General features: G+C 31.8%; 1 protein-coding gene across 8 annotated transcripts in view; it reads left to right on the top strand.

Annotated features, from left to right (window-relative positions):
- LOC136983798 (multiple C2 and transmembrane domain-containing protein-like) overlaps window positions 1-14,809 on the top strand; it is a 122,112-nt gene that overhangs the window by 103,713 nt on the left and 3,590 nt on the right. For 7 of the 8 annotated variants that reach the window (XM_067280650.1, XM_067280651.1, XM_067280654.1 and 4 more), the window contains 3 exons: window positions 5,168-5,274; window positions 12,847-12,956; window positions 14,626-14,723. In XM_067280650.1, coding sequence (XP_067136751.1) covers window positions 5,168-5,274; window positions 12,847-12,956; window positions 14,626-14,723 — 315 coding nt within the window. Of the gene's footprint in view, window positions 1-5,167; window positions 5,275-12,846; window positions 12,957-14,625; window positions 14,724-14,809 lie in introns of those variants that run through there. The other variant, XM_067280655.1, reaches the window with a different exon arrangement.

Raw genomic sequence — 14,809 nt, 5'->3', positions numbered from 1 at the left:
TATTCCCTTTAACACCTTTCTTTCTCACCCAAACCCTCTGCCCTTCCGAAAAACTTACTAATGTTCTCCCTTTGCTTCGATAATCCCTTCCTTTCTTGTTGTAATTTCGCGCATGGATACTCGCATTTTCCCGTAATGCACGGAGTTTCGTGACCAGGAATGCCCTACGCTCATCGGTAGACATATCATCAGGCAGGTATTCGATATTAGGGGTACGGGGATCAACACCATACAAGAGGAAGGCAGGTGACTCATTTATGGCAGTGTGGTGCGAATTGTTATAGGCAAAACATGCAGAAGGTATCATTTCATCCCATTCGACTCTCCCATCGTCAGAGGATTTAGTTATCATTTCGACTAACGATCTGTTCACCCGTTCGCACGTGCCATTCGCACAAGGTCGATAAGCGGTAGTAATGTTCCTCCTAATTCCTAACCACTTGCAACAGTCCGAGAATAAAGATGATAGAAAGTTGGTACCTCTATCGGAAATAATTACTTCTGGGGCACCGTACCTACAAACGATTTCATTAAATATTGTATTACTCACAGACCATGCAGTTTGGTCCTTCAAAGGGTGTGCTTCGACGAAACGAGTGAAAATATCTACTATTACAAGGATGAATCGGTTACCGCTGCTCGATGTGCGGATAGGTCCTACTATATCCACAGCAATCTTTTGGAAAGGTGCCTCAGCCGTCTCGTTTTCTTGGAAAGGAGCCTTTCCTTTGTGTACATTATGCCTCTGGCACCTTTCACACGTCTTAATGACACCTTCGACCTTCTCTCTCAAATTCCGAATATAATAGTGTTTCTCAATGTTAATTATAGTTTTTCGCACGCCCCAATGCCCCGACAGATTGTTTTCGTGAACAGCCTTAATCACTTCCCTAGCAAGATCCTCCCCTACGCATAATTGGCTAACATACTTGTCACGGGACTTCAAGAGGCTTCTTCTATACAGGCATTCGCTTATTACTACATACTGGTGCATATAGCTCCCAATATTTCTATTCCCGGGGCTTCTCAGTAAATCCCTTTTTATGGGGCCAAAAGTTTCATCGCGATCCTGTGATAAACCAATCTCGTATCTATTAGGGATTACAGCCCTTGTAGATTCAACATCGAAGTGATGAACCCCGTTAACGTTCCTCGAAAGGAAGTCCGCTACTTTATTGTCAACGCCTTTCACATGTTGGACTTCTATATGGTAGTCCATAATCTCCATTATCCAACGAGTCAGACGCTTGCTCCCATTTTGAATGTTGCTAAGGAACACAAGGGGTTTATGGTCAGAGAGTATTATCGTTTTTTGGCCTAGAATTAAAAATTTGAAGTGTCTTAAGGCTAAAACAATTGCTAGACATTCTTTCTCAATTGTGGAATAATTGATTTCTGCCCCTTGAAATCTCCTACTAAAATAGCCTATCGGAGCCAGTCCCTTTTCGTGCCGTTGTTCGAGCACCGCAGCTGCCGCGTTGTCAGATGCGTCAGTGTGCAAATAGAATGGTCTATCAAAATCCGGGTGAGCTAGAATTGGTGGGCTTGCTATTGCCTCTTTTAACTTTTCAAAACCTCTCTGACATTCTGGGCTCCATAAAAATCTCTTCCCTTTCTTGGTGAGTTCTGTTAATGGAGCAGCGATATCGGAAAACGACGGGATAAAATTCCGAAAAAAACCAACCACACCGAGAAAACTGCGGACCTCTTTTACACTACGAGGTGTTTCCACTTTCTTGATCGACTCAACATTGTTGGGATCAGGTCGCACACCCTCGCTATTAATAATATGTCCTAAATATCTCACCTCCTTTGCTAATATTTGGCATTTACTCGGATTTAATTTTAGGCCCTCATCCCTTAATGTACTAATTACTCGATCGACAAGCTCAAGATGATCCTCCAAACTTTGTGAAAATAATACAATATCATCTTGAAACACAAAGCAGCTATTTCCGACAAATTTTGCTAAGATCTTCGTCATAATGTATTGGAAAAACCTCCCACTATTCTTCCCACCCTGAGGCATCCTACAAAGTTGGTATTTTCCCCATGGTGTGGAGAACGCAAATATGTGTCTTACCTTGGGATCTAGAGGAATCTGGAAATACCCTGCTTTTAAGTCCAATACCGAGAAATATCTGTTCCCATTAAGTTGGGATAAGATGTCGTCTATTCGAGCCATCGGGAATATTTGGGGTTCTGTTATATCATTAATTTTTCGCAGGTCCAAAGTGATACGAATCTCACCAGAGCTTTTAGGAACAACATGTATAGGAGAGTTCCACTCCGATGAGCTCTCCTCACATATACCTGCTTTTATCAGCTCACTAACTTGCTTCTTAAGGCCAGGTAAGTAACTGTACGGAATTCGGTACTGTCTAACGTTGACCGGACGTTCCGACGTCAGGCTAACAGAGTGCATATGTCTGCTAGTGCCAGATAACTCGGCAATTTCGCTAGCAATAGCGTCCGGATACTTTCTCAAAATATTTATTATTTTCCTCTTAACCGGTTCATCTAGGTGATCCAATCTCCACACCTCTCTTTCTACCTCTGCCACCCCTACCTCACTATTTATATTAATACAAAATCTCCCTTCACGACCTTGCTTATCTGCCTTAACCACTGATTCGATCCCCACCAACAGCCCAGGGTGCTGGCAAATAATGTCCATCCCGATGATCATCTCGTAACCTGCCCTTTCAGGAAACCCAACACTTGGTGTTGTCGTGCATACCTTTTTCCCATCGTGGAAACAGCACTCGATTGCTACGGCCTCATCACTGTTTATGAGTGCTCCCGACATCCCACTAATACATGAATTGTTTGGGACCACCCAATTCCTATTTTCACGCCTGATATATTCAGTCAATTCATTCTTAATTACGGTCCTTTCTGCACCTGTATCTACTAGACCAGCAATTTCACGTCCTAGGATTACACCTCTTACAATCGGTAACCCCCGGTCTGACAAGTGGATCTTTCTGGTCAGTTCTAATTTAACTAACCGGTCATTCGCCTGACCTTTCAAATGACCTCTGACTAGTTTAAACCTCTTCTCTTGTTGCATTTTCTCGAAATATGGCCTATTTCACCACACGTGTAACAACGGCGCTCTTTTCCCCACCTCTCGCGGTTATTGTTCCCCTTCATGTGCTCGAGTAAAGATGCCATGGACTCGGTCAAACTCCTTATTTGAGTCTCCAACTCCTCTACACGCTTACCCAATTGTACTTCCCTTCTCTCCAACCCCCTTTCATGCTCAACATTTGCGCATACCTCACTTATCCCACCTCGTTTGTTGCAGGCCGATTCGATTTCCTCTTCTTCTTCGGCCTTTACTATCGCCTCATCCAAGGTGTCCGGCCGCCTCTGCATCACCTGCCTCCTAATCTCCGCTAGTAGTCCTTTTATAAAGCATTCCTTAACAGCATTGTCGCGAAGCGTCGCTAAATTAGAATTGCGCGTCACCGCTCGTGAAAACAACGACTTAATCCTAATCCCGTATTCGCAAACCCTCTCCCCTCTTCTCTGGGAGATCTTTAATACCTGATCAAACGGGTCCTGTTCTTTTTCTTTACGACCAAAGCACTTTATAAGAGCCCTCCTTATTTCATCATAGCTCATGACGCCCTGGTCCCTTAAATCGAAAAATAAAGACAAGGGCTCACCTTTTAGGCGGGCTTGAACTACGGTGACCTTCACAGTCTCATCCCAGCTTGCCAACGACGCGACGTTCTCGACGGTTTGGAAAAACCTACTCACATCTAAAATATCTCCGGGCAGGTTCGAAAAACATGGGATCATGCCCATAAATCCCGTTACAATAGGCACATTGCCCAATTCCCCTGCCCCTGAAGATCCGCTGGTAATTTGTTCATCCATAGTTTACCGAAACCTTTTGGTTTTACAATAATATAATTTACAATTCCAATGGCTATAATTACAGATATAAGCGGCAGTAGGATGAGGGGTTAATACAAGATGCACGTTTGGTCGGTCCTTTTACAACAAACAACCCGATCAATATCCTGTCGCGGACGCCAATGTTGATTATCCGATGGATCTAAGTCCACGGATGTAATAAGGATGTATGTTAAGGACTCAAGTAATGACCAATTACACGTGCACGAATTTGGCGAAACAACAGTAATTTATTCTAACAGTACAATAACCGCGAGATGCTTCCTAACCCTCAAGTTTACACGATACACGACTTAAAACTAACGAAATTTACAATACTCTATATACATATATACATACACATTTTCCTTCTATACAATAATTGCATATATTAGCCTTCGACGAATCACGGTATTATGTTAAGTAAATGCAACACGATCTCGAGTTCCAAGCGTTCCTTTTCTTTACGTTAATTCACAAAACTAATAGTTCTTTCCGATACCTGAACGTAATTTACGTCACCAGAAGTACGTCCCTCGTTGATACTTCTCAATTACACTACGATGGAAACGGATTGTGCTTCCCGACTGAAAGTGGTCGCCCTTTCTAGACTCCTGTTCTCCCGGTCTAACTCCGACGTCCTTGCTGACCCTTCCTCGGCAACCTTCCTCGACGAATCCAAAAGCAGCCAAAAAGTGTCCTCAATCGTGAGAGTCCCTCAATTTATATTTCCCGCTCTCCGGAAGTCCGCTTCACTTATTGTCCCACTCTGGACCAATCAGAAAGCTTCTCACGTATCCTAAGGTGACATCATAAGAAAATTCCACGCGACACGGTACAAACCAAGAAAACCCGATACATACAAAAAGGAAACCGAGAAAATAATTAATAATAATAATAATAACAATAATACATAGTTGCGTAGCACTACAATTTTTATTTATGAAATGCAACAGTTAAAATTTTTTAAGTTTATATGAAACTGAACATCAATAAATTAGAACAGGTTTTAATTCCTTTTTTTCTGTTTTTCTTTAAACTATACCAGATAAAAATCATATTTGGTTAAGTTCACTTTTTATAGTAAAATTATATTTATATATGTAAAAAATTATTACTAGACTTAATCCAATGTGATTCTAAGTAAAGTTGGAAGTAGTTGAATGCAAGAATTGAGAACTATTTGATTGCAAAGTCTTCATTGTTCTCAAAAACTTACATTTTAATAATTAAAATTAAAAATATAAAATTTTTAATATAGGAAGAAAAAAAGTCATTAAAAGAGAAACTGCAAGCTGTTCAAGAAGTAACGGCAATGATCCAGAATATACTCGGAGAAATTGCATCTATGGGTGAAAGATGTAAAAAGTAATTTAGATTTGTTCTTTAATTTATTTTTAATAATAATAGAAATTTATATATAACTAGCAAGTAAACCCAGCATTGCCTGGGCAAAACATAAAAACAAACATTCAGATTATTAGCTTATTTCATACTTTTAACTCTTCTATTGTATTATATTATAGTGGTTGATTTATATAACTACAAAGATTATCTCACGTAAGGGTTTATCTGTAACAAATTTTAAAAATCTTTAAATTGTGCATAGTAGAGGAATAAAGAATTTTTAATTTAAAATGTGTTAGATTGGCACTTGGTGTGATAAACTCTTACGTAAGATAACCACTGTAATTATATAAATCAAATACTGTAATATAAGAAACATTAAAACCATGTAAAGAGTTTGGTTATTTCAGCCTATCATTGTCACATTTATCAGGATACTTGGATGTATAAAATGGCACAATTTCATTGGTCAAGTAGACAGCATTTTTTCTATTGTTAGCTCTAACAAATTGTTCATAGCCAAATATCAAATGGTAATCTGCCAACAAATTAAATTTTTAAAAACAGACCAAATATTTAAACTTGGCATCCTGGAAAATGACTTAAAACATATTTTGTGCTTACCGATAGTCTTGTATTATGCAATTTTCATATTTGAATTCCACCATACCAATGGTTCGATAGAAAGAAGGGCTGTTGTAGAAGGCGATTGAAGTTAATTTGACCAAAAGTAGACATTGACTGCCTCCTGGAAGAAAGGATGGCCAAAAACTACTAATTAATACTGGTCTACTATTAATATTTGAAAACTCATCCTTGTGGATAGGTTGTGATGGTCCCGCTGTGATTGAAATTGCATCTGAAAACTTCATATAAGACTTGTTTAACTAAAAAATCCTGTAAAATGTGAGAATAATTGCTTTTATGCAATCCCATTAAAAAAATGGGATTACATAAAAGCAATTATAAAACTGATGAAACCAGGTTGAAAAGTAAAGCTTAGCAAAATCATCTAAGTAAAGAAAACTTTTGAAACTTGTGGCATAAGCATACTGAATGCAGATTTGAAATAAGACTCAACACGTGAATAAAGTGCACATTACACAGATTACAACTACAGGAAGTTTTGTATGAAGCAATGTCACTATGATCATAAATAGGAAAAATAAACATCGGCACAGAAAAACACTTTGAGCTCTACTTTGCGCCTTAAAATCATTGCACATACATTAATTTGGCTGAATGGTAGATAGATAGATGAAAGTCAAGACCAGATATGGAAAGCTTAAGAGCAGGAGACCAGATTAACTATATATGAACTTCTGGTTTAATCCAGAAGTCATGTTATTTCAATTCAAAAATTTTCCACCAAATGGAGTCAGATACATAACCGGCACGACTCTATTTCTAACAGAAAAAGAACGATATACAGGGGCAAAACACCATTCCATGCAGGCGTGTGGTATGTGCTACCTGTCTCAGTAATAGTGTAATAGCATTGTTGCAATAATTAAGTGAATATAATAGATATTTTAAAAAATTATATCCTTTTTTGTAAGAATTATATTTAATTTATTAGTTTCATAAACTTTTTGCCAATAGATGGAGCTACATGTAAAACCAGCAAATGAATAGACAAATTAATTGATATATAGAAATCCAACCAATATTTTGGGGTGAGACCTATGACATTATTTAAGTTTGAAATATATGAACATAATTTCTGAGTTTTGTAGCAACTGGTTAAATAGTCTAGATGTGCATAGCAAACAAACATCCTCATTTATGTATATATATATAGATTCATGAAAGGATCTTGAATTCCAAGATTTTAATAATATAATATAGCATTAATCCTTTGTTTCTAGCAGCTACTGCTTCTGAAGAAAAAATATTTTCTCTTTTGGCCAATGAATTCATGAGTGAAATCAAAATGAAATATTGAAGCCATGAAAACAATACTAATTATAAAGCAAAATTGCAAGTAACCAGAACTTATTAGACAAAATAATAACAGATCAAATGAGCATATTTTTCAGATGGACTTATTTTGATGAGATTTTTCAGATCATTTGAGCTACATCAACTTAACTTTTGAATTTGATCATTAAAATCATTTTTTGTTATTAGATTTTCAAAAGTAAAAGAATAAAAGCTTTTAGATTTGTGCATATTTTTTACACCACATTAATATCATTAATAATGTACTAAAAACCTGTTAATAATGCTCATTTATATTTTATGATGGCATTTTAATAAGAGAGGGTCTATATTTATCAGCTAAGGCACTTCCATCCCATTTTAGTATCAAGAAATTATGGTCAGCCTATATATAATCCAATAATAAAATGAAGCAATGTCTAATTTAATTCTGTATAGTTATCAAACTTATACTTGTCAGTTTAATTTGACAATGATGGTTTAAATTATGTAATATATATTCTAAAATTATGCTAAAAATAAAAAATCTGTATAATTTAACTTAATAAAATTATAATATCTTTATACATACAGCAAGGAAAATACTTAAGTCTATTTTGTTGATGTAATATTTAGTCTTTCATATTATATTTTATTCACCAATTTTACAGAATATTTAGTGTGAAGAGAAAACATTAAATCAGCTGCCAAATTCCTTCCAATAAGATCTTTTTCTTTTAGAAAATTATGTAATTAAACATCTCTTATACCAACATTTTATGTGTTTTAAATATCATTGTAAATGTATTTTGTATTACTAGTATTCTTGAATTCTTATTATGTTTTGGGTTTTATATGGGTATCCCTTGAAAAACACAGTTAATTAATCTCTCAATGCTACCATGAATATCAAAATGATGTTAATCGAATACAATGGTATCTCAGTACTTGCCTGAACAAATTTTCAGTTAATAATAAATATTATTTTAATTTTGTCATTTATAAGAAAAGTTTTCTATGATAAAAATAAATAACTAATTTAAAAATAAAACAAAACCTCACAGCTACCTACCTTTGTCAGCCAGAATTATACTCTATTCAGTTTGTTTTCTTCACTTAATGTATATGAAACACAATCATCATGTCGGTGACACACTAAGATTTGTCAATTTTTAACAATTTCTTCCTGAAATTTCTCTCTGTCAATGTTTTTGGATGCCCTAAAACTTACAAAACCACATTTGACATGTCCAATATTTAGGAACATCTTCACTATACAATTTTTTTACACCATTTTTTTAGTGTTTGTATAGCATTATATCCTTTTTGAAACTTAAAAAGCCTGTACAATATGTCCAATATGCATTTTATCTTCAAACATTTTGATTTGATTTTACACAAACAAAATGTGAAGTACAGTTCTAAAATAAGCTTCTAAACAAAGAATACAGTCTCACATTGGCAGTAATGTTAAATTTCACAGCTATAGTAATTAAACTACATATCTATATCAGAAATCATCCTCAGACAAAAATATCAAATTCACCAACACCTTACTTGCTAAGAAAAACATATCTATGTTAAGTAAAGACAACTGTTAAAGCTTCATTAATTAAAACTTCTGCCACTTATATAAAAAGATTGCTGAAATTAATTTTGCTTGTTATTCAAATCCCACGATAAGCAAAGGATACCTGTATTATTATTAGGGGAGGAAAGCCTTTGTCTGTAAGACATTTACTAGTGTATTAGTTGAATGAATAAATGAATGAATAAATAAAATTGTATCATATGAAAATTTCAGGCATTCATATTCATGCCTGAAATTTTCAATTAAACACATAAACCCAAATAAAATCGCAAAAAAATATTCAAAATACAGTATTTCTTGTTTACAATTTTAAGTGCTTATTCTAACTTTTTAATTCAAATATGGTGTAAAGCGTTTGTTAAATGTTGATATGATTATTCATATCATAATTGTTTCTTCTGAAATAATTACATTTTTAAAATAACAGATAACAGGAAATGACATTAAATTGTATCAAATAGCAGTTCTTTAATCTTATTTCTCTTGTATATTAGAATTTATAAATTATGGAATTATTGGTTAAATGTTACTGTTTCTTTCATTTTATATTTATATATGTTCAATATACTGTATGATACTTACTGTTATTTAATATTACTAGACATCAGTATGATATAATTAATTTTAACTGATAACATAAGTATCAGTAATAATTTGTTTTGTACATAAATATTATTTATGATTTTATATTCAACACTCAGTAAAGATTTATGTAACAAAACCATTTTTGAATTGTAAAAAATTTTAGATTAATCCTGCACATTAACTTTTGTGCATTATAAAAAATATATTATTATTTTAAATATAATTCATACTTATTTATTAATATATAATATAATTTTTAATGAATATAAAATTCTGGTTAATAATAATTCAGGAAATCCTCATTAGTTCAAATTTCAAGAGACAAAATAATTGCAACTTCAAATTATTGAGTTTTGAATTATTCAAGATTTACATATTTCTATACAATATGCTAAATGTTATGTAACTGATGTAATTTGTTAAGCAAATGAAATATGGTTTTATATACAGAAAGCTATCTTTGTTAATTAATAATAATTACTGTAATAATAATATAAATAAACTGCAGGTAAACAGCACATGTCCAATGAGAACTTTACAGGTCATAGATAGGTTTTTATAAAAAATAGAGCAGAATTCCTCAAAATGTAGCCCTAATTATTTTTAAAGTGGCCCAGAATGTAGTAAGTCACCTAAATGTAGTAGTGTAGAGCTCTACAAATATCTTAATCTGCTACTTGTAGCCCAAGCATATTTTATGAGAAGAGAAAAATGGGAGAAAATAAATTTCACATTATTACTGTCTAATTGCTTTAATAATAATAAATTGAACCAAAAGTCTACCTGAAAATTTTTACCTATTGTAGATACTTTAAACTCATCGCTAATGAAACAAAATTAATGAATCATATTCTAATGAAAAAATTGTGTATATCTCTTGTGCATTATTAATGAATACTACAGAGTTTGTTTAAATAATCACTTAATACCATTTAATTGAAACTTCTTAAGGCTCACTGGCTTAAAACAAAGAACATAAAATACTAAATGCACATCAAATAGTATATATAAAAAAGATTTTGTCTTTTGCTGTTATTCACAATAGAATAGGTTAAAAAATTCTTAAATGATGGAAGAAGTTCTACATAGAAAATTAACTGACCACAAATGGACTAGATTTAGATTTGTAATGTAAGGGACTTTAATACTAAATATTTAGAAATATTTAACATAATGGATCAATGTGAGTATTGTTTTGATTCCTGGCAGTAATCAAGAGTTGGACCAATTAACTAAATATGCCATCTAAAATAGATGGATGCAAACTGGAAAAGACAAGAAATTATCTATACAGCATGGTGGCAAAAGTAAAATTAATTATGAAATAGTCTGTGAATTGCTTTTTACTGAAAATTACACATATCTACTGACTAGTGTTGCCACCTTTTCAAAATTGCTGACCCAGACAGTAGGTCAGGTTTGTTCGAACAGTGTTTGATGCATGTGCAATGTTGTTTTACCATGCGAAGAATAACATGCACGCCAGTTCTAAACCACCAGTTAGAGACTTGTATAGGAGCAACTTAAATTAAGAAAGTAAATTACTTAGCTTTAAACAGCTGAGAAGCAAAAAAAAAACAAAAAAGATCAACAGGTTGCAACATATGTCAGCAGAAGATGGCAAATTAAGTTTCAGTGAGACTGTGAAGTCTTTCACTGTTAAAATAAAGTAAATTTATAAAAATATTTGCATATTTGCTAGTACTTTGTTTCATCATAATTTCATAATTTCTACAAAATCCTGGACAAAATTAATAGTTAATCTGGACAATGAATTAAAAACTAGACAGGTGGCAACACTACTACTGACTGTAATGGCTTAATGGTTATTTATAATATGTAATGCAATAGAATGTTCAGTAGATGATGACTGATAGAAAAATATGAACATATAAGCATATATTCGTATTTTTCTATCAGTCATCTTCTACTGAACATTCTATTGCATTACATATTATAAATAATATTCTACAACTTTATAACTTCAAATAGAAAAAAGTCACCAATAATATGTAAAATGAGTTAATATTGACTTATTTAATTAGTATTGTAAATTGTCTTTATCTCAAACTGGACACTACATTACACAATAGAACACCAAAATACCTTCAATTTTGGTGTTTTATTGTGACAATTTAAATGTTTATGATAGGAATTTTAAGGAGTGTAATTCATGTTTTTCTGTTAAATGGATCAATATCTGTTTTAGAACATTAAGATTAAGCTGTTGCTCAAACTGATTAGATCTGATGATGGAATGATAAATTTTCTGAAAACATTTATTTTTCACCTATTAAAGAATTTTTTCTGACTTGACACATTTTGAATGTATGTTTGAAACTCATTAAAAAAAAGTATTTTTTTAAATTATTAACTTTCACAACTACACCTTATCTCACTGAGATCTATTTATTAATTACAACAAACATTTTCAACCTGCTCAAATTAAAAAGCATTCTAGCCGAGTATTGATTAAGTATTTAAATTATGATGATGATAATTACGTGCTTTTTTGATTAGTAAGTTACTGAATCTTTTAATTTTGTATCTACATTGGAAAAAACAGATATAAATAAATAAAAATTCACTTTTATAACCACTTAAAAGAGGTTTTTTGGATGAATAAACCAAAATGTCCTTTGAATCCAGTGATCACCTGTTTACTATTATACTGTGATTGATTTTGAAGAGTCCAAAATATTGGTATAAGCTCTGTTGCAGATTGTACCTTTACTGAAGAGGAATCAGTGAGAATTCCAATCCAAAATGCATTTAAATAAAATATCTGAACGTTAATCAAGACAATTAATTCTCGGATATTTTATTTAAATGATTAACCTGAGTAATTCTTGAACTCAGGTGAATATTGGATTCAAAGCCGCATTTTGGTTTATTCATCCGAAAAATCCTTTTAAGTGGTTATTAAACTATAAATATTGTTATAAAAGTGAATGAGTATATCTGGCAAATATTGCTAATTTTAGCTTTGTATTAAATAAAAATGATTTAATCAGTGATACTATAAATAAATTTTAAACATATACTATATTATAAACAGCTTTTTATATTTATGTATTGCAATCAATAAATTCATTATAATACATAAATATTAGTTACTTAAACTTGAATAATTATTACTTGGCTTATTTGATTTATTACTCGGTACAAGTATTTATAAATTTATTAACTAATTGAATTAATTGTTTTAGTAAATATTACTTGGGTTCTGTTGCTAAGCAAAAATCTAATCTTGTTGACACAATCAATTTTTTGGAAATGTTGTGCATAACTTTTGCAAGACCTTTTAATATATTAAATTTAAATCCAGAATTTTTTGAAAAATAATGGGAATTATTCATAATTATAGTTTGTATTCTCTGGATTCATTAAGTTGTAGTTAGATTATATAAAATATTATTCTTACGTAGATTAAAATTTTATTTTATTTCAAAATGTTATTCTTTAATTAATTATAGTTTGAATTTTGTATTTTTCAGTACATTCAATTTCACTGTTTCTTTCCTGTCGTGGCTGGCAATTTTTGTTCTGATATCTGTCACAACTGTTCTTTATTTCGTGCCTCTTCGTTATCTTGTAATGGCATGGGGTAAGTTTAACTTTTTTAAGTAAGTATTAGATGAGATTTTGTATGTTAAATTTTCCTTTCCTGAAATTATTAGTTGGTTATTGTTATAACTCTTCATATGCTTTATATCAAGAAAAAATAAAACAACACCCAAAACTGGTATTAACTATAAATACTGTACACTGACACCCAAACCAGCAAATAAACTCCAACACTTTACTCAAACATTCATGTTATTCACAGGCATTTTCCTCCGTTTTCAGGGAGACATCTTCAGGTTACAACTATTAATCACAGAATGGAATTAACAATTTAAAAAATAGAATAACTTAGGTTTGAATGTTATTTGTTTTTAAACTTAACCTGAAGATGTCCATTTGAAAATGGAAGAAAACATTTGTCTGTACACTGAAGTAACTACAGTCCGTAACAATGAGATGGTTCCTCTAGGTCTTTATACCATATATGTAAAGGTTGTACTATTTGTAAGATTCAATGTTATATAGTTGGATTTTTTTACTTGTTCTTACGGATGCTTATTCTATTGGTAGAAATTAAAAGCATTATTATAGTGAATCAATTAGTTGGTTAGGTCATCTAAATCACATTTTTCAGTCTCTCTGAGCCAAAATACTATGGGTGCCCTTGATATGAATACTTATTAGAAACTATTAACTCCAAATGATTGGGCTATTTTTGCACTATGTTAATAATTACTTACTAATTAATTTGACTAGAGATTGCAAATATGCTGCCATCTTGTATTAATTATAATAAATTAATTTTTAATTTATAAATTTCTGGAAGAAAAGAATTGGGCCAGAGTGGGACTAACCTACAACTTTCATTTACCAAGCAGATGCATTATGTTACTTAGACTTCTATGCAATCTTTGCTTCCAGAACTTATAAATTTAGATATAACCATACAGGTTATTTGTGATACCAATTGGGAATGCCTTAAGCACCCACAGCATTACCTCATAGACTGCATCTGCACGGTAAGTGGAAGTTGCAGGTTTAAATCCTGCTCCAGGTACCAATTCTTTTCTTTCAGAAATTTCTAAATTAAAAATTAATTTATTATAATTATTAAAATTAATATGAGATGCAGCATATCCACATACCTCTAGTCAAAGTAATTGGTAACTAATCATTAACACAGCCCATAAGTAACCTGATAATTCAGCAGATCATTTGGAGTTAATTGATTAAATTGGGTTATGAATTGTTGTTATACTTATTAAAAACCTCAGGTAATATAATTACTGTTGCAAATGTTCAATTACAGATTTTTTTATTCCAGAACTGTCTGGGCCAAATCCAGATAAATCTATATATTGAGAATGTATTTCTTGACATTTATTGTAAACTGATGCATTATAAAAATGAAAAACTAGAATTTATAATTTCTAACATTGGTTTCTCTTGAAAACTATTAGTTTTTTTTATATGATTATGATGCTTAATTTTGTTATATTATTTTAAAATTTATAATAAAAAATATTTATCATAATTTTTATTTTAAAATTTATCAGTTTTCATTATTTGTTCTTTTATTTATGTATAATACTCTTATTCTATAAAACAAATTCAATTTTCTTTTCCTAAAATGAATTATAAAATATAAAATTATGCACAAATGAATGTGAAACGTATCAAATTTATTATATATGTTATTGTTTATTTAGGAATTAATAAATTTACAAAGAAACTAAGAAATCCAAATGCCATTCCAAACAATGAATTACTTGACTTCCTTTCTCGAGTACCAGACAATGAAGAAAAGGTTAGTATACATAAAAAACTGTGCAAGTTGTTAAAGTGAAAAAAATCCATTTAATAATTTATGTATATGACTATTTTGTAAATTAT

The sequence above is a fragment of the Centruroides vittatus genome, unplaced genomic scaffold (assembly GCF_030686945.1).
Source record: "Centruroides vittatus isolate TY-2023 unplaced genomic scaffold, ASM3068694v2 contig_888, whole genome shotgun sequence".
NCBI classification, from domain to species: Eukaryota; Metazoa; Arthropoda; class Arachnida; order Scorpiones; family Buthidae; genus Centruroides; species Centruroides vittatus.
Note: the sequence above shows the minus strand (reverse complement) of the source record. Positions and strands in the feature narration are given on the sequence as shown.